Raw genomic sequence first — 21,379 nt, forward strand, 5'->3', positions numbered from 1 at the left:
TGTGAGTGGTTGTGGTGGAGCGGGAAGAGGGAGGCAGCTGGAGATGGGGAGGGAAGGAAGGGAGGGGCAGGTGACCCCTCCCTGGGGCCAGCTCCCCCGCTGACCCCAGTAGGCACCCCCATACTCCGCGACCTGCCAGGGAAAGGGGGCCCAGGCCCATCCAGACCGGGGCCCAGCGCAGCAGCGCCTCCCGGCCCCACAGAGCCCGGGACAGTCCACCCAACCCCACCACAGAGAAAACTGCACCCACCCCACCATCCAGTCATCTTCCAGACTACATAAGACAATAAACACCCAGGCTGAGATCTTCCTCCACCTCTCCTGTATCTCCCCCTCCTGCAGAGAGAGCCCCTGAGGAGAGGAAAGCTCCTGCAAGATGTGACAATCTTCCCCACCAGTTGAAGAGCCCGCCCAGGTGGCTCGATGCACCGGCGGCACCCTGCTCCCGGGCTGGGCCCCCATGCACCCACCCGCCCACAACCCTGGCAACACACCAACCAGGACCCAAGCCCCCGAGGCCCGGCCTGGGCCCCAGCCCAGAGACGGAGCGCCCCCAGAACCTCACGCCCATCCCGGACCCACCCAGGGGCAGCCAGGCTATCAGGTCAGTAACCCACGTCCGTCAGCACAGACCCTCCCCTAGCCCCGCTGCACGCAGCCGCGAGGAAACAGTCACCCGAGAGCTAAAAGAGCCCCCACCCGGACATGACCGCTACCCCGGGTTGAGCCCCCCAAGGAAAATGCCTCCGGGGAACCCCCCGACGCCCTAAGCCTGTCCCTACCCCCACACCAATCACAACAGTGAAGGCGGGACCAAACTATGACCCCCCACCCCCACTAGGTGATGGAGCTGATCAAAGGAGCCCAGAGCAATTGATCTGATGTGGTGGCAGAGGCTGTATCAAGACTAATGTAATCTAATAGATAATTTCTATATTGGTTAGAATTAAGATTATTTTTATTTTTCCAGTTCATGAGGACAGTTTTCTTGGCTATACATAGGGCAGTGAAAACCATATGGGCGATATTCTTTTCTGAAGTGACATTATCTAAGCTGCCCAACAAACACACTAAGGGGGAAGTTGGAATGTTACATTTCATTTCAATTCAATTCAATTTTATTTATATAGCGCCAAATCACAACAAAAGTCACCTCAAGGCGCTTCATAGATACAGAGAAAAACCCAACAATCATATGACCCCCTATGAGCAAGCACTTTGGCGACAGTGGGAAGGAAAAACTCCCTTTTAACAGGAAGAAACCTCCGGCAGAACCAGGCTCAGGGAGGGGCGGGGCCATCTGCTGCGACCGGTTGGGGTGAGAGAAGGAAGACAGGATAAAGACATGCTGTGGAAGAGAGACAGAGGTTAATAACAGATATGATTCAATGCAGAGAGGTCTGTTAACACATAGTGAGCGAGAAAGGTGACTGGAAAGGAAAAACTCAATGCATCATGGGAATCCCCCGGCAGCCTATGTCTATTGCAGCATAACTAAGGGAGGATTCAGGGTCACCTGGTCCAGCCCTAACTATATGCTTTAGCAAAAAGGAAAGTTTTAAGCCTAATCTTGAAAGTAGAAATAGTGTCTGTCTCCCGAATCCAAACTGGAAGCTGGTTCCACAGAAGAGGGGCCTGAAAACTGAAGGCTCTCCCTAACATTCTACTTTTAAATACTCTAGGAACAAGAAGCAGGCCTGCAGAGCGAGAGCGAAGTGCTCTAATAGGGTGATATGGTACTACAAGGTCATTAAGATAAGGTGGGGCCTGATTATTTAAGACCTTGTATGTGAGGAGCAGGATTTTGAATTCAATTCTGGATTTAACAGGAAGCCAATGAAGGGAAGCCAAAACAGGAGAAATATGCTCTCTCTTTCTAGTCCCTGTCAGGACTCTTGCTGCAGCATTTTGGATCAGCTGAAGGCTTTTCAGTGGGTTTTTTGGACATCCTGATAACAATGAATTACAGTCGTCCAGCCTGGAAGTAATAAATGCATGAACTAGTTTTTCAGCGTCACTCTGAGACAGGATATTTCTAATTTTAGAGATGTTGCACAAATGGAAGAACGCAGTCTTACATATTTGTTTAATATGTGCGTTGAAGGACATGTCCTGGTCAAAAATGACTCCAAGGTTCCTCACAGTGTTACTGGAGGCCAAGGTAATGCCATCCAGAGTAAGAATCTGCTTAGATACCATATTTCTAAGATTTTCAGGGCCGAGTACAATAACCTCAGTTTTATCTGAATTAAGAAGCAGAAAGTTAGCGGCCATCCAGGTCTTTATGTCTTTAAGACATTCCTGCAGTTTAACTAATTGGTGTGTGTTATCTGGCTTCATGGACAGATAGAGCTGGGTGTCATCTGCATAGCAGTGAAAATGTATGCTATGTCTTCTAATGATGCTGCCTAAGGGAAGCATGTATAATGTAAACAGAATTGGTCCTAGCACTGAACCCTGTGGAACTCCATAATTAACCTCAGTGTGTGAAGAGGACTCTCCATTTACATGAACAAACTGGAGTCTATTAGATAGATATGATACAAACCACTGCAGCACAGTCCCTGTAATACCTACAGCATGTTCTAATCGCTCTAATAGGATATTATGGTCAACAGTATCGAACGCTGCTGTGATGGAGTAATGCTTTGACTACTAGGCTAGTGAGAAAACTATATAGCCACTACTAGAGCCAGCTGATCAGTCATAGGGAAACTGCTAAATGGCCAAAGACAGTATACCTGTTTCATATCAAGCTCGGCTTGGGTGTATCTTCTGCTGCTGGCAGACAGCTGGAGCAACAAAGCTGTGACAGGATACGTCTGTAGTTGGGGTAAAAAATAAAAAAACAAAACTTTTACAGTAATTTATCAAAAAAATTCCACCAGAAAGGAGATTTATCTAGGAAAGCCACTGATTCCCTGATTTCTAAAAAATCTCTTTTATTGATCAAACCCGTCAAACCTTGACCACAGTATCTACTTACATTTTATATATTTTGGGTAATGACTTAAGCTTTTATGTAACTTCTTGTAGATGTAAAGAGGCAGTCCACAAACACATGGGAAATCTATTTTCAACACCATGGACAATGCCGCTGCTTCATAATCATTTGGATGCTGGTCAGGCTGACACGAAAAATGCACTGAAATACATCATCCCCTCTTCATCCTGCTAAAGCGAGCAGCTAGTCAATACTGGCAATGTCAAGAAGAGGAAAATAATGCAGTGCGCCCACAGTTTGTTATCAAATGACAACATTTGAGTACGAGCCAGGTTAGTCTGGAAGCTCGAGGCATTGCGAGTGGTTTGTGACACCGCACGGCTCCTCCTGTCCACACAGGGCATGGAGGGCTGATTAAGGGCATTTAAGAGATCGGCCTCCTCTGTGAACTGTGTTGAGACTATTTCTGTATAGAATATGCTGCTGGCATTCAGACTGGGCTCAGAGTTTTTAGCTTGGCAAATGAAAACCCGTGCTTAACAGTCCTCTTCCTTCCTAATCCCCCCCCCCCCATAACTTGGCTACATCACACCCACTCCCCAAAATATCCCTACTCCAGGCATCTTCTGCTCACTGTCTGCACCGGGCTCAGTTCTCGGTGCAACGCCGGCATGTGTTATCAAAAGAAATTTGGTTTTTGTGTTTCTCCCCACATCTTTTCAAATCAAATATGCTTGTGTGTTTTCTTCTTCTATTTAGAGCTTTACCAAGAATCTTTAGCTTTATTTTTTTCTGCATGAGAAAAACAATGTCTTATTTTTCCTGCACGACACTAACACTCACTCCAGTGAATTCAAAGAACGTTTCGCCAAACCCTGAGAGCATGCTTTCGATGGTTTCATCTTTATCTGCTGGCGTCTTCAGCTCAATAAAAATCTGGCAAATTTGCATGCAAGATCATAGATTTTCAGTTTGGAGTGAAGCCGGTGCAATCTGGAATCTCGACTGCTGCAGTTTCATTAATGGAGCAATGCACTCCACCTGTCAGTATTTATACACGGTGCTCAAGAGGCTCCCGATGGCTCAAACAGAGAGTCATGCCGAGCAGCAGAGAGTAAAAGTCTCCACTTAAATTCCTGAAGCATTTCTCTTCATCATTAACTGGTCACACTTCAGTAACTCAGCTCTGAACTAATCTGAGCTGCCTGACCAAGACTAACTTCAAACTCGGTCAGGCTTTTTGCAGTCATTAGCTGCTGGAACGGCATTCAGATGTCTGATGACTTGGTCTGCAAACCTGAGAAAAAAACAAACTTGGAGAGTTTTTGTGCTTAAAATAAGAAATAAGAATTCAGTATAAAATGCTGGATTGTATTTTACATTACAAATACTCGTATGGGATTACAGCAGCCCTATTTTTTAATGTACAGGACACTGTTAGCAAGTTTGTTTGGCAAGCAAAAGGTCGATTGGTTCACTTCCTGCCAGAGATACAAATACCCTGAAGGGTGTTAGTGTGTAAAAACATCCAAGGCCCCCCACTGGGTGACCCCCCCTAAATTCAGACTTCATGTTATGCTCACTTCATGCAGAATTCTAACATTTCTTACACTTTAATTTGTTGCCCCCAAAGCTGCGTCTACACAGGGCCCAATTCACTCGTCATGCACGACTTTGAAGCTAGTTCACTGGTGAACTTTCCACGCTCATGTGGAAAACATTTTTAAACCTTTTGAGCTACTCATTTCTCAAACAGGAAGTGAGGAGCCCTGGTCCTTCCTCATGTTTTCCTACCAGCTGAGTTGCTGGTGAGGTCACTGTTATGATGATCTTTTCCATCATTCAGCCGTTTGAGTCTTTCATTCCACCTAAGTAGGGACGGCTCAACTTCACTGATGGAGCCACTAACTTTTAAATTACACCAGCGAACTCTAAAGCGCAATATCAGAACATCGATTTGTGAACCGAATCCCAGCAGAAACCAGCTCATGCAGCTCGTGAGCGGGACACACGCTGGCCCACCAAAGAAAGTTAATGTTTTGGAACGGCTGAGTCAAACCTGAAGGTTCGCACAGAGCTTGCGTGAGGAAATCCACCAATATTCCAGCTGAATGTAGAAATCAATACCTATTATCCATTAACTACTTCTACAAAAGTTTCTATAAGAAGTACAACACCATTCCCTTCAAAATAAACACTACCCACAGAGTGAGCTGCCTTGGTGGAGGATTGTGCTCTCCTGCCTCTCTCGTGCTTTTGTTTAGCCTGTGTCCAGTCTTTAGACTTGTATTCAGGGTTCAGAGTTTATGTTATATTCATGCAAAAAGCGTAAATGTTCACCAGCACCCTCTGTTCTCTCCAGTAGATTGGTACATTTTATGGGAGATTGGCACTCATCGTGTTGATTTCTTAGATTTTTTTATGAAAGTTTTTTTTCATTATTTTCTCCTAGTATCCTATTTATAAATGCAGAGTGACACTTGAGTAGAGAGACCTAAATTACTTTTGCTGAATGCAGCGCTACAGTAATTACAAAAACAGCAGTTTTAGACCTAACCCAAGCCTCTGGGTGTTTAAACTGTGGTACTTACCTTCTTACAAAATACAGTAGTGTTATGATCTTACACGAGTGTCTCTCAAGATGCCACTCTGTAGCCCTTATTATTTATTAGAGATGGCTTTTTGATTTCCTATCAGATATTGTGAAAAGGCTGCAGGTCTCTGTCATGTTCAAGGAGCCTTAAAATGGATCAAGGCCGAACGTGGAGCATCGATCACAAGAGGTGTCATCTCTGCCTTCGCTTTCATTGATTGTCACTGTCAGAGCTGTTTGGGTACACCCTCAGGAAATGAACACAGTCATCGTGGACCGTGTGTGTGTGTGTGTGTGTGTGTGTGTGTGTGTGTGTGTGTGTGTGTGTGTGTGTGTGTGTGTGCGGTGTGGTCGTCACAAGCATGTGTGCGCATGTTTAGTCCCTCGCAATACCTGTCTTTGTGAGTAATTAAAATATACCACCAGAGATGTGGCATTTGTCATCCTCCCAGATTGTCAGCGTTTCGGGCGGTGCTAAAGTGGTACGTTTTTTTTGTCAGGGAAAAAGCACTCATCACAAAATTTGGATTTAAAAAAAACAGACAGAGAGAGATAGAGATGCATTATTCTTGACTGAAAGTGTTTAAGTAGCTCAAAAAGATTGACGGGCAGGTCGGAGACACCAAGAGCTGTCAAATGACCACTGTTCTCAAAGCAGCCGGTCCTTTTCACTTCACACCCACTCGGTTTGAGCACATTTTATGTGTCAAAGTCTGGATTACACAGGCACAACTGATGGATCACAGTCAGCTGTCCTTTCGCGTGCTAGCTTTTTACTATTATGGGGTTTGAATGTCCTCTTTTACCATTTTGAACACTACACCATTGCAGTGAGAGTACAACAATGAGGTTTTTACTCTGGACCTGATGCTAATATTGGATATTTGCAGTAAAATATCCACAGCAGCCTTGACTGTTGACATGCATAACCAATCAAAGTGACGAGGACTACCCTGCTGGCCCTGCTCTAGCGTCCACTCATTCTGAGGTCTGTTTTTCTCTGTTCCCGATGCTTTTCCCAGACCGACAGGCACAGCCCGCTGCTAGGCGTACGCTCTCGTCCCTCTCTGGACAGCGGGAAGATGAGAGCATCAGTCAGGATGACCCGATACCTGGAGTCCTGGGGAGCTGCCAAACCTTTCGCCAATCTCCACCATCGAGACAGCATGACCACAGACAACGGCAAAATCAACACCAGAGTGAGTGTTGCTCTTTCTCAGATGCGAACACAAAGGTTCAGATATGACTTACTCATGGTCCGATTCTTCTTTCAGGACGTTCCGATGGGCCAGTACCACTTCCAGATGAGACGAGAAAGGTTAGCAAGCGGCATATTTATGACACGTGATCGCTCCGCCCTCAGGACAGTTTATTCAAGCAGTTACACAGAACCACTTTTATCCTGCTTATGTATCAGTTCTTTCTGTCACTCACTTTAAACCCAGGTCCAAATCCCAGAGGAGGAGGTTTGAAGAAGAACTCAATGAACGGATGATTCGCACCATTGACGGCATTAACTCACAAAAGTAAGTAAGCGCTGTGTCCGCTGCATTATCTAGTTCTGCTTCACATTTCTGAAGTCAGTCTGCAGTCAAAGAACGTCATCGGATTCAGGGCCGAAGTGACAGATGCAGATGAAGGTCTGTTTTTTTTAGTCATGTTTTATGATTTAAATATGATGAAGCAGTCTTTAATGCACTGATGAATAATTTTAAGTAATATATGATGAAGGAAAAAGGAGACGATTACAGCACTAAGCAGATAAATCTAAAGTAAAGTAAGCATTTATAAGAAAAAGCACCTTTGGGATATTGTTTCAAGCAAGTAAAAAGACCCTCCCATGAGAGGTATAACAATAGAAATACTGTATAATACAGTGCAGTGAAAAAGTATTTTCCTTTTCCCAATTTCTTTGTTTTTGCTCAAAGATAACCTGAGTAAATACAAAAATTAATTTTTCTTCTTGAAGGGAAAACAAAGCTATCCAAATGTACTTTGCTCCGTGTGGAAAAAAATACCCTATGTGTATTCTCGAGAAGTGGAGTGGGTGTCCTCAGAGTGTCCTCAGAGAGTCATTCTCAAAAATGAACCCTGTCTTCAGCATGTTCTCCAGCGCTGTATACATGTGTGTGCAGTTGGTGAAAGTGGCTCTGGTGTATCACAGGGATAGAAAAGCTCTTTATAAATGGAGTTCTTTTCCCATAGTAGTACACAATTGTGTAGTTGTCACTACATTCACCGTACAGGTGAAAGATCCTCAGTTCAAGACTCAGAGGAGACACAAATCCGGCCTCAGGGGAGTCATGAGCTGGTGTACTCTTAGTGCTGGTCATACCTCGCCCAGGAGGGCTGAATCAGGAAGGACATCCAGCGTAAAACTGTGCCAAATCAAACATGCGGACCCATCCACTGTGCCCACCCCTTGGGAAATAAAGGAAGTGGGCTGCACCCCTAACTTCTGACCTCAGCAATATCAAAATGGATGAGTTGTAAAACCGAAGCTCACACACTCTTCAGCTGTTATGTGGTTGGGACGTGCATTATTGTTCTATACATAGCCGTTGGCACATTGTGACGTGTAATATTGTTTTTCCGCGCCAGCTGATTTTATCTCTCACTGAGGATACAGCGACCATTAGTCATCCGGGGAATGACTTCTGGACTTTGTCTCACTTGTTGTCTCCAGACAGTGGCTGAAGTCTGAAGACATCCAGAGGATCTCATTGTTCTTTCACAACAAAGCCCTGGAGAAAGAGGTAGGCGACTGCATACAAAACAGCAGCCGGCATCGCTCGCTGGGAGAAACAAATCAATGCAACTGTGTGGGTATCGGTGGAAAAGAAGTTGTTATGCAGGCTATATAAGGCTTATAGAACACAGGGGTGTCCACTAAATATTCTATACTACACCTCTGACTTCAAATTTCCATGCTCGTCTCATCATTTGGAGATTACCACTATATTACACTAGTACACTATAGCTAGAGTGTCCTTTCCATTAAAACTGATTGTTGTTACTTCTTTTGTTTTACGCTACCTAAATTTAGAGTATCATTAGAAACCAGTATAAACTTGTAGGTGCTGAAAGTTGAACCCTGAATTCACAGCAATTACATGGTAAATGTTAAGCACTATCATTTTTTTCACACATGAACAATTCTAACTTGTTTGCAATGCATGTTTAGTGCTCGTTCTGACTCTGATTTCTGCACTCATGGTCTCGATCTTCTCTCTGCAGTACAGATCCACCACATTACCTGCCTTCAAGTACTACGTCACCTGCGCCTGCCTCATATTCTCCTGTATATTCATAGTGCAGGTCCTCGTCTTGCCCAAGTAAGTCTGTGCCAGTCTTACAGGGTTTACGCGAACTCCAGCTGTGACAGCAGGGCTGATGTGAAAAAGCCATTTGACGCCAGCTGTCTCATCAACGGGCACCGCGCTGAAATGAAAGAGGCAGGGGAGCAAGAGGCGGAATGTTAAAAAAGGCGATGGAGATGAAAGGGCAGCGTGTCTGCTAGTGATTATAGATCAGGTGACTCAAAGTGTGGCGTCTCTTTAATAGCGGGGAGAGAGAGATTCGCGGTCATGCTAATTTACTGCTTCTGGGAGCCAAAAGTGTAATTCAGCATCTGAGAGGCCATTGATTTTCTAATTCAGCCGTCTCACCCTCTTTACCTTTGCTCTGTTTGCTGCAGCATCGCGTCGCACATTTTAGACGTGACATCATCAGTTTTATGGCAGGCGTCCTTAAATCAGCCGTTACCGTGTTACTCCACAGGAAAACTGAAACATGAGCAAACCTGTTTTTGAGCCACACGATCCATGTTATTCTGCCTTAGTGTAAACGAACTGCAGGTCTGAGGCAGAGTACATTAAAAGTTCTGTGATATTTATTGGCCTGGATGGCACTTTAAAAGGCTGAGAGGTGCCAAGAGACTAAAGAGTAATGTGTGTGTGTCTGTGTGTGTGTTGCAGAACTGCTGTGCTCGGGATCTCCTTTGGGATGGCATTCCTGTTATTGGCTTTGATCCTGCTACTTTGCTTCGCTGGTCACATTCTGGTAGGTTCAAATACACACAGAAAAGCATGTGCAGACTCAAAGAAACCCCAGTTTTAATAAACATATGCACAACATAACCCTAAGATGGCCTGTTTAATAAGTCTGTGCCCCAGTTTTGATGAGTTAACTTCTAGTATGTCATTAGTCTGTTACTTAGCACTAATTAGCCAGTATCGCTGTCTGTATATGGCGTCAATACAGCTTCGCGATGTGTCTTATTAACCTAGTTTGCTAGTGGTACCTGATAACGCTCCACCAGAATCATAGACTGTATGTAAATGATGAACACAGTGGTTTTACCATTGGTTTCTCAACCCTACAACTTGAAGCTACTATTTATATTTTTGTGGAGCCAGAAATACCCATTTTCAGATGACAGTTGGGTGGTGTGGTAGGTTATTAGCAAGCTGGGTTAAAATGCTTCATTCTTAAACTATGCATGCCTTCTAAAAAGTGCTCAATAACACTAATAAATACTAGACTTGTTTTTAGTGTACGGCAAACTTCTTGGACAGGCTGTACCTCAGAACATGTTCGGTTTAAATGTTCAAATAGGGACCAATCAGACTGTGAACTTGTTCATTTCATAGCTGAAGTTGTGGTGAGAGTCTGTGGGTATGAGCTCACTTTTACAGTTAGCCCCAAGTGGCCATTTAAGGAATTGCAGCTTTTGGGATCTCAACATTGGCCAGAGGTTGATGTTTGGTGTAAAGCTCTAACTATGCTATATAAATTTACGAGCCAACTTTGATTAGGTACCCCAGTTCAGCTTCTCATTAACACAAATCCTGAATATGTCAATCAAATGGCAGCAACTCAGTGCGCTTAGGCTTGTAGACATGGTCAAGACGGACTGCTGAAAAATGATTTGCTTGTGCCAGAGGTCAGAGGAAGGAAATAGTAACTCAAATAACCACTCATTACAATCAAGATATGCAGAAGAGTATCTCTGAATACACAAGATATCAAACCTTGAAGCCCGTCTGGTCTGATGAGTCTCGATTTCTGCTGTGAGATTCAGATAGTAGGGTCAAATTTGTCATAAACAACATGATAGCTTGGATCCATCCTACCTTGTATCAGTGGTTCAGGCTGTTGGTAGTGTAGTGGTGTGGGGGATTTTCTTGGCACACTGAGCATTGACTGAGTATTGTTACTGACCAATGACTCCTCCCAGCAGAGTAACGCACCATGTCTCAAAGCTCATATCATCTCAAATTGGTTTCTTCAACATGGCAATAAGTGCATTGTACTCAAACGGTCTTTCGGTTTAACAGATTCCTTTGGGAATTAGTGGAACAGGACATTCTGCTCATGAATGTACAGCTGACAAATCTGCAGCAGCTGTGTGATGCTATCATGTCAATATGGGCTAAACTCTCAGAGGAATGTTTCCAGCAACTGATTGAATTAGTGCCACGAGGAATTAACCAGCCTGGTCCTACCCACACGTGACTATGTTTTATATATACAGTAAAACGACAATGTTTTTTGCACTTACTACCTCCTACATAAAATGTATCTCTATAAATAACAGTGTAATTAGATCCTTTATACTTGAGAGATGGTTGATTATGAGAAAAGATTAACAGATGTTCAGCAGAGGAACAGCTGCTATCATTACATGTGAGGAGTATACGAGCTAATCCACTCTTTTGTTCTCCTTCATAAATTAGCGCATGCATGAATTCCCTGCTACAGCTAGCTTTCCAACATAAGTATTGGTTTGGGTATTGTTTTCAGTCAGCCACAAGAAGCTGACACAGGATTTATGGACAATCAATAATGGTTTCTCCCTTAAGAACCCATTTCCTTGTCCTCCTTTCTCTAGAGAGTATTATCACACAATAGACGTGGGTCACTTCTAGTTAGTGGGGAGATATCAATAACTGTGGGTCTCTCCTGACCTAGATATTCAAAAAGGAAAAATAAGGAGAGCTTAAGTTTGATGAGTTTGCACTAACCGTGATTTTAACAGTCAATATGTTCCCAGTTAAAGCTGCAGTGGTCACGCATGTGACTAATGAGAAACCTTGCATGCTCTGTGTGCTTTGGTTCCGTGCGCCCGGTTGGGTTTGTGTAAGTCATTATTAATGGGGCATATAATAGCTAAAGGACATGTTCCATTCATCTGTGAAAGAGTGCATTACACGGTTATTGTGATCAAACACATTTCTTGGAAAATGTCTTTTCAAGTCAGATGAGCTAAGCTCACCATTTCAGCCAGAGTAGGTGTTTTTTTTGTTTGTTTGTCACTGCTGTAGTGTCGCAAAATACAAGGACACAAAACAAAGCATGTGTGAACATACCGTCCGGAAGGGTGACAAATCAGAAACTAGCCGGCAAGCTAATATACACTTATATAACTTACTTTAGATCATATATCTGCCTGAGGTAAATTGCCAAATTTCTTTTATTTGTCAGCTTAAATGTATCATTTGATATATGCTGAAAGTGTCCCGAGGACACGGAACTATAGTAGTGTGGTTAAATTGAGCACAGAAAAAGCACAAAATAATGTTTCTCTGACAAAAGCTACAATTTGAAAAGACCTGAAAAGTTGGGGGTTTTTTTTCTTAAGAGGAGACGATAATTGTGTTGGATTTATTCTAGTATAAGCATCACTGCTTTGTCAAACAGATGCCCCATTGTCAAAATCCCCCTCTCTCCTCCTGGTATTGAATCCTCCATCTGAACAGGCCTCAGAGAAATCAATGTTACTCTGTATGGCAGCCAGGGAGGACAATGTTCTTGAGTAGCTTTCTTTTTCCCCTGCCAGGCTTGTTGAGAAGTTCAAATTATTATGTTATTATCCACATCAGTCTTGATTTTTCTTGGGTCTATAGGGCAAAGAATAGACTTAATAGTATCCTACCTGGGTTAAATAATTCCATATCTAGCCACGCTGATTAAGGATCATTATTAATCCTCTTAACTATTTAATAAAACTGCTAGACCTCTCTCTTTTTGTAGCTTATCCTTTTATTAATGCTAGTTTCTGCTTGTTCTAAAGAAATAAACCAACTGATTGGTTTTCTGCTCTTGTTACGAATCAGGTTTGGGGTTGCCATTTGAAAACGAAGCCTTAGTAGAGCTTTCGTTGCATGTAAAAGCAAGCCCAACGTAGCCAATGGCAGCATTATTCCCTGTGTATGTACATGGGGATGACAGTTGGTCATTAGTGGGCACTCCAGGCTCTGCTTGCATAACCCTCTAATGTACTGTGTGCCAGAGCAGAGTGGATAGAAGTCTTTCAAAGGCCTTTACTGCATCTAAACTTATTATTAGACATGCACTGATCAATAAGCCGGTGATTGGAACAGGCTGGTGTCCAGTCGGCCTCTAATTTACACACATCTGTTCCAAAACTGCCACAGTTTGAAATGCACCAACCTAGAAGGTGATAGTGTTAGAACAGCATGAATGAGTATGTGTGAAGGCAACACTGGCCTCAGTGAGGGATCTGGCAAAGGGAGCCTTTATCAGAGGAATCATAACACATCTCCAGATAAGGAGGTCTTTCTCTCTCCCCCATCCCCAACTGTTCGTGGTAGATGTGTGCGTCTGCCTGAGCCTGCTTGTGCCAGAGGTTTCTTATTGTTTAAAGGGAGTTTTTCTTTCCACTGTCGCCAAGTTCTTGCTCTTGTGTTTGTCTGATTGTTGGGATTTCTCTGTATTATTGTAATGTCTTTACCAGACAGTATTATGCACCTTGAGGTGACCGTTGTTGTGATATGGTGCTATACAGATAGAACTGAATTGACCAATAAGTTCTGACTATAAAATCAAATCCCATATGTTTGGATCTATTGCTGTTTATCATTTAGCTCAGGTCACTGGTAAAACTCATTATTAATACCATTTAGTTGTTTTTTGCATGCATTAAGATGTCTGTGAGTCTTGCCTCCTGTTTACTTGTCTCATAATATATTTACATTGCATATTACCGTATATTACAGTATTACTGCACTCTACTGCCGGGGTCCAACCCCTGGGCCTTGGACCAGTACCGGTCCGTGAGTCATTTGGTACCGGGCCGCGATAGTTGAGGTTTGGCCGTGAAATTTATGGTTTTCAGGGTTTCATCGTGATTTTTTATCGTTTTTATCGTTAACTCGGTTTCCAGTGTGTTATGAATAAATCTCCTTTTTTTGGGTACCGGTACTGGTTTTATTTTGTTATATTTATTCGTGACACCTTAAAGACCGGTCCTTGAAAATACTGTCGGCAAAAAAGGTTGGGGACCACTGCTCTACTGTATATTACATTCTACCACATATGCAAATTTAATACACTGCTCAGCCTTCTAAGTAAAAGAGAGTCCAAAGATGGTCCTGCTGCCAGCATTACCTTCATATTAACAACAGATGGATGTGTAGCATGCAACTTTTCCAGTTCAGAGATCTTTCTGTTTTCTTTGAATTCCGCACACTAATTATTCCTATATCACAAGACACCACATGGGAATGAATGACCTTCTTGAACTTGTGCCATGTGCTTGCTGTAGCTATATCTTTATGCCTTAGGAATCATCTACCCTGGACTGTATATAAATAAAATAAATGTGATGTTTTAAATATACTGTTTTCCAGCTTACAGTATCATTTTTAATTAATCCCCAGAGGAAAGCAGTGTTTCTGTTTAGCACTCCCACTCCCTGTTTCCTCACCTTCATGTCATTCCCTCTGTTTCTTTGTATCCACAGCAGGGAAGGAAGGGGTCCTTCTGCTCTCTTACATGGTTTCCGACTTCTTCTCGTATCATCGTCACCAATAACCCCTGGCTGCGATTGGTCCTCACCATGACGACCACTGCTCTCGTGCTGGTCATGGCTGTCTTTAACATGGTGAGAAGCCAGTTTTAAATGTTGTGAATGTGGTTTGACTGCTGGTTCTTGGAAGTGCTGCTGAAGCGTCAGATAACTGTGCCATGCATTTTCTGATAAAAGCTGCAGTAGCACAGCGGATATTTATATGATTTGGTTTGAATAGACTGCACCAATACTGGCTTAAACTTTAACTTTTTTTTTTTTATAATGCTGTTTATTCTCACAATTGGTTACATTGATAAAGTGTACAAATCAGTGAGCAGCAAACGGAAGCAGACACATCCATCAGTGGGAAATGGAAAGTGTATATATATATGTGTGTGTGTGTGTGTGTGTGTGTGTGTGTGTGTGTGTGTGTGTGTGTGTGTGTGTGTGTGTGTGTGTGTGTGTGTGCGCGCAAGACTGACAAGAGATGCAAGGAGTCCACTGCTGCTACAATCTTCCTCCTCACCCTCCGGTCAGCGGTTCAGACGGAGCAGTGGACTCCCAGCTCTCGGTACACTGTACAAGGTGAAGATATAGGCCATAACCTGCTGTGTTCTGCAAAGCGGAGCTTGTTGTAGCGTTGTGACTTAACCGGGGACTGAGACGATGACAGCCATGAGACTTTACTTGCCCCAACTAATAAAAATCAGTATATACCTTTTATAAAATAGAATCTCTCTCTCTCTCTCTCTCTCTCTCTCTCTCTCTCTCTCTCTCTCTCTCTCTCTCTCTCTCTCTCTCTCTCTCTCTCTCTCTCTCTCTCTCTCTCTCTCTCTCTCTCAGCCATCCCAGAGCATGCGAGGCTTTTCATGACTTTCCATTTCTCCAGATCAAAAGAATGCATAGATAATTGCTAAGTTAAATTCAGCATCAACTTAACTGCCAACTGTGAGCGCTTCCGATCGCCTCCGTGTTCATTATTTGCTCTCGTATTTTTCTTTATGTACAATGTATATCAGTATTTTACACTTTGGCCATTTGGTGAATTTTGAATTTTCAAAAAATAGAAAAGAAAAAAAGGCACTTCATTAGTGGAAAATAACAATAATACATTTAAAAAAAGAAAAACATAGCTTATAACGATGATTAATGCCAAATGTTACATGAAATCGGTATTATGTACACAAAGTTTTTGTCATCTCGTTCACATTTCAGCATCCTTGTGACAAAAGAAGAAATCATCTCCGTTACTAAAATAGCTTCTTTAGGTTCCCCCGTGGAGCCAACAGACGAAGTGCAAGACAACATGCTGACCGTTAGCTAAGCCCCCCCCCCCCCCAAGTTACTGCCTCAGCCCCTGTCAAGCATTTCTTTGTTTTTTAGGGCAGCAGCCACTTATTTATCACAGAAATGCGACGCAGCACATACAAAAACAACAAAACAAAAACAGGCAAAGACGAAGCCCGGGAATCTCACAAGTCTCACCGGTGACTTCCACTCAGCCTCCTAGTAGATGTACCTAGTTTGAAACTCCTATGTCGCCTCGTTCTCAAGTTATCGCATTTACAAGATTTCCTGACCTTGAGGTCAGAGGTTAACATTTTTATGTTGTTTTTTGTGCACTGCAGACTATGTCAAGTTGAAATAAATCAGTGCTGCAGACAGAACAGCAGAAAAACAGTTGCCACGGGGTTGCAATCAAACCTTCTTAATAGTAACAATAATTTTAACCACTTGCTACAACTGACGTTTACCAGTGTGTGTTTTTATAAATGAAGCTTTTGGGGAACTTTATAACTACATTGAATTTTCTTCAGTAATCCAGATACAAGTCTTGTCTCAAAATCAAAGGTCAGAAAAATGTCCTTACACCTTAAAAGGCAAGTAGATCAATGGAAGTTTAAAACTTATAAGTGGGAGAAACAGGAATACTTCTCTAAGAGCAATCAGAGGTTTTGAAATGAGGTTAATGCCCTTCCTGTGGAAAGGTGTTTTAAGGAAACTGGTGAACCTGATCATGTGGTCGACATAATGGATTCTATGAATACCCAGATTGTTTCGAAGAGGGAAATGGTGCCCACAGAGCATAAACTGAACCTTAATGGTCATTCCTGAAAGACAATCGTGCGTAACATAAACATAAGCCAACCCAAAGTCATCCCCCACCAAGGTCTTCAAGGTCAACTTAATGATTTAGTGGTTGAAAATTGAACAATTGATCAACATATCTAAAGTATCTTACAATATGGTATCTTAAATATCATGTCACATTTGATCACTAACCTCTTCTTCAAGGTCAATAGATTGATCCGAAGGTCAGAGTGATAATAATACGACACAGAGCTATTTAAAACTATGTTTCTTACTGCCATTGTTTGTATTGACAACATATGGGCATATAGGGAATGTGAATATGTGGGGATTCTAAATATCACATCACTTTGAACCTTTGACCTCGTCTTCAAGGTCAAATAAGGCCAAACTTTGATAAAATGCCTTTAATTTTTAAAACTGTGATTAAAACTCTTCTGCCTTTGTTTGTGTTGGCAACATTTAGGATACGATACTCATTATGGGAATTATTCCATTAAAGTAATGCATTAAAGTCTGCATCCAAATATCATGTCACGTTTGACCTCTGACCTCACTTTTACATGTCACACCAGCCATTCTTTCAAGTTGACCCAAAAATGTGTTTTTACTGCACTACAAATGTCTTAAATTATGTTTAGAAGGGACAACGAAAACAAAATGAGTATGCACAAAAGGCAGCACTATACTGCCCAGAGCATGGCAGAGGTTGGCACTCTCTGAGGTTTCCTTCCAAGGAATAAGACTTTACTGTAAATCTTTGACATTTTTCTTTGAACACTGGATGCTTTTTCACTCCCTTTCAGTCCAGTCCTTGTATGTCCTGGTGTTTTCTTATTGTTAAGTCTCCGTCTGTGTTAGGTGTTCTCATGTTTGGTCATTTCCTGTGTTATTTTGGTACTCTCTGTCTCATGTGGCTGTTCAGTTTTCTTTCCCCGAGTCTTGTTTCCCCCGTTTGTCTGCACCTGTGTGTTCCCTACAGCTGCCTCTAGTTCCCATTATTCCCTACTGTGTGTGCATATGAGCCCAATCAGGCCTTTCTCTTTTATCAGTAAATCTCTTTACCCCTCGCAGGGTGTGTCCAGTCTGCCTTAGATCCTGTTATTTACACTTGTAATATTTTCAGTCACTTTTAGTTTGGTTTTCCCTTCTTAAGCATTTTCAGTTAGTTCTGTTCCTGCTCTCCTTTCTTCCCCTAAATTTGTTACCCTTTATTTTTAGACTGTTTCAGCTGCCATTCAATAAAGGTATGCTTTAATTTCCATCTCACCTGCCTATGCTAAGTCTGCATTCAGGGTCCTGATCCACAACTCGTGTCAATAAGCTTGTTAGACTTGTCTAAACTATAACCTGTATTTCAATAACAGAGAGATCACTTGGAAGAATTTGACATGATGTATTGAGATAGAAATTAATGTATTTAGTAATTAGACTCCAACCCAACATGTTAGAACAGAATCCCAACGGTGATAGGATTTAGGACAGGACCTCCCAGAGTCTAGACACTAGTGGTGGTGAAGAAAGTCTCAGAGAAAGAAAGTCTGAACACAAAGTGGAGGCTGATAGGCTCAAAGTAGGCAGGCGAGAAGATGATTGGAATAGAGTAATGATGTCATTATTTAGATTGACAGCGTGGGAACGCGGTACATAATGTCAACAGAAAAGCAGCCGAAGACCAATGAAAGCAGGCAGATGACTGATCACAGATCTTCCTTATTGAACGTACCCATGAGCTTCATTTCCATGTATGTTTGCACATGTCTCAATAAAGTTTCCTAGCAAAACATTAAGAAACTGGGGTTTCACAAGACTTTTTCACATCACTGTACACAAACATTAAAATGTGAGTACACAAATATATATATACACGTGAGCCTTTCACACTGTTACTCTTCTGCCCTCAGCTGAATGTCTCTATCCAGCTTATGCAGTGAGCTAAACATTAAATGGCTTCAGTAAACACTCAGGAGACCGCGTGCCATTCTTCGGAGCTTTACTGATCCTTATTTTCCTTTTTTGTAAAACTGTAATAACAGAAACAGAATACAGTGTATTCACTCTCCATACAAATACACAAAGATTACATTAAATATTGTTGACTTATGTAAACAGTCACTACACAATCAAGAGATACAGAGATGGTAAGAGATACGGCTAACACCACATGCTGGTATGCTTCATGTTAGCAGGCTAAACAAAGGGCTAACAGCTAGCTTGTGCTAGTAATGTAACAAACTCGCTAAACACACAAGAAGCTCATTACTTTGCTGAACAAGGTACTAATAAGTGGGAACAATAAACCGTTTTGCCACACTTACAGATTATGCCTTTTCAAGGGCGTCAGACGCAGGAATTTACAGAGACACAGCCAAATGGACCTTCCCTGTCGAGCGCTGGGAGAAAACCACTGCTTGCGCTCTAACATGGTGCTACCCTGTCAACCCACTAGATGGCAGGCTTTGCCCAGACAAGATCAGGAATAAACATATTTTCTGACATGTTGCAACAGTTAATTACAGAACGAATGATTATGACCCGCCATATAACAAACTTATAAAAAACATGCCTTAGAAATAACAGGAGGGACAGAATACTCCCCGCCTGACGTCTGCAGGACGTCACACCAACTAAAGCTGAATCCCACTATTACAAAGGATATTAAGAGTCTTTCAGACTTAGCTCTTAGGTACCAACAAGACGACTTCACTGATGGGTCTCAGGTACACTCTACATTCGCCACTGCGGATGATCTTGACTTCAATCTTCCTTACTCTGCCATCTTGACTGGGGAAGGTCTTTGTGACTAGCCCTAGTGGCCAGTCAATCCTGTTTTCTTGTCCCTCTTTGAGCAGGACCACATCTCCAATTTGTAGATTGGGCTTTGATGCCCTCCACTTGCGACGACCCTGTAGTCCGCTGAGGTACTCTCTCCTCCATCGTCCCCAGAAGATGTTGGCTAGGTACTGTACACGTCTCCATTGCGCTCTAAACAGGTCCTGATCGTGGAACTGACCTGGTGGTACTGGGGGCGCACCAACCTTTTGTGTGAGTAGCATGGCAGGAGTGAGAATCTCAGGATGCTCTGAGTCAGCAGAAACTGTGGTAAGTGGCCTTGAGTTGACTATTGCAGTGACCTCCGACATGAATGTCACTAACACCTCATGTGTGAGCTTTGCATTTCCGTGCTGCAGCAGCATTACGTCAAGGATCCGCCGACTGACGCCAATCATGCGCTCCCAAGATCCAGCCATGTGCGATGCATGTGGAGGGTTAAATTGCCACTCACAGCTTCTGTCTCCAAGATACTTGTTGATTTTGTCATTATGACAACCCTTCTTGTCGATTTGGAGTTCTCTGCAAGCACTCACAAAGTTTGTGCCGCAGTCGGATCTGAGTAGTTTAACAGCACCTCGCATGGCAACGAAACGGCGCAGAGCATTAATGAAAGATGAAGTGTCCATTGCTTCTATCACTTCGATATGTATGGCACGAGTGCTCATACACGTAAAGATCACTGCCCATCTCTTGGCCTCTGCTTGACCTCCTCGTGTCTTTCTGACTGTAACAGGCCACGGACCAAAAACATCTAGGCCCACACACGTGAAAGGAGGGTCTGTACACATTCTGTCTTCTGGTAGATCTGACATGATCTGCTCTTGTTGCTTGCCCCTTAATCTGCGGCATATGACACAGTTGAAGATGACACTACTGACGGCTCTTTTCCCACCCACAATCCAAAAACCTGCAGCTCTGATTGCACCTTCGGTGAAGTGTCTGCCCTGATGACATACTTGTGCGTGAAAGTGTCTGATTATGAGCTGGGTTATGTGGTGTTTACTGGGAATGAGCATGGGGTGTGTCTCATCTGTTGACAGTTGAGCTCTTGCGAGCCGGCCACCGACCCTAAGGACTGCATCAGCGTCTATGTAAGGACTCAGCTTGCTAAGTGGACTTTGTGTGCGAATGGACTCACTCTGCTCCATGCGCTTGATGTCATCCGCATACACCTCTTTTTGAACTGCACGAATGATAGTAACCTTGGCCTGCTGGAGCTGTTCTTCTGTAGCATAGTTGTTGCACTTGTGCCATCCACGACATGTGCTCTCTGTTTCACCTTTAAACGACTCGGCAATGTGCAGCAGTCTGGCAATAGTTTTTAGCAGACGACTCCAATTTGAGAATCTCTCGAACCTTGTGGTCCCGAGCTCTTTTTTTGACAGAAAGGTGGCACAGGATACGATATCTGGGCGCAGCTCAGTGTCGTTTTCAGGGCAAACAAGGTCAAAAGGTTCTTTCTGTATTTGTCGTTGGCCTGAATCTGTAAGGAAGGCAGGTCCGCTAAGCCATGTAGAGTGAGACAGATGCTCAGCGGGCAGTGCTCGTGTGGCATGGTCAGCTGGGTTTAGCTGTGTGGGTACGTAATGCCATTGGTGGGTCTGGGTAGAACGCCTAATGCGCTCCACACGGTTATGCACATACACATAAAAGCGTCTTTTTTCATTGAAAATATATCCAAGGACCACCTTCGAGTCGGTGTAGAAGTTCACCTCATCGATAGTAGTGTGAAGCTCCTGCTGGACCATTTCCGCCACTTCTACAGCCAGCACAGCAGCACAAAGTTCCAGTCTTGGAATTGTGATGTCTGGTTTTGGAGCCAGCCTGGCCTTTCCAAGAAGAAACCCAACTTCACTGAGCCCATTGCCTGCTGTGAGTTTCAGGTAAGCGACGGCTCCAACAGCTTTTGTGGATGCATCACAAAAAACATGCATTTCTTTTCTCTGAGATTCAGATAGTGAGATGGATGTATACATGCGGGAGATCTTGAGCTGTTGTAAGTGCTTTAGGGAATCTTTCCATTGTTGCCACTTGTCCTGTTTCTCCCTCGGCAGCGGTGCATCCCATTCGCTAATGTCCATAGAGATCTCTCTCAGAATGG

At 43.2% G+C, this 21,379-nt stretch overlaps 1 protein-coding gene across 2 annotated transcripts in view; it reads left to right on the forward strand.

The window, feature by feature from the left end:
- Positions 1–21,379, forward strand: part of adcy2b (adenylate cyclase 2b (brain)) — an 82,536-nt gene that overhangs the window by 42,240 nt on the left and 18,917 nt on the right. Inside the window, exons 10-16 of one of the 2 annotated variants that reach the window (XM_026155644.2) lie at positions 6,560–6,736; positions 6,812–6,855; positions 6,983–7,063; positions 8,224–8,293; positions 8,775–8,872; positions 9,515–9,599; positions 14,305–14,445. In XM_026155644.2, coding sequence (XP_026011429.1) covers positions 6,560–6,736; positions 6,812–6,855; positions 6,983–7,063; positions 8,224–8,293; positions 8,775–8,872; positions 9,515–9,599; positions 14,305–14,445 — 696 coding nt within the window. The remainder of the gene's footprint in view (positions 1–6,559; positions 6,737–6,811; positions 6,856–6,982; positions 7,064–8,223; positions 8,294–8,774; positions 8,873–9,514; positions 9,600–14,304; positions 14,446–21,379) is intronic. The other variant, XM_080296473.1, reaches the window with a different exon arrangement.

This window comes from Astatotilapia calliptera, chromosome 22 (assembly GCF_964374335.1).
Source record: "Astatotilapia calliptera chromosome 22, fAstCal68.1, whole genome shotgun sequence".
NCBI classification, from domain to species: Eukaryota; Metazoa; Chordata; class Actinopteri; order Cichliformes; family Cichlidae; genus Astatotilapia; species Astatotilapia calliptera.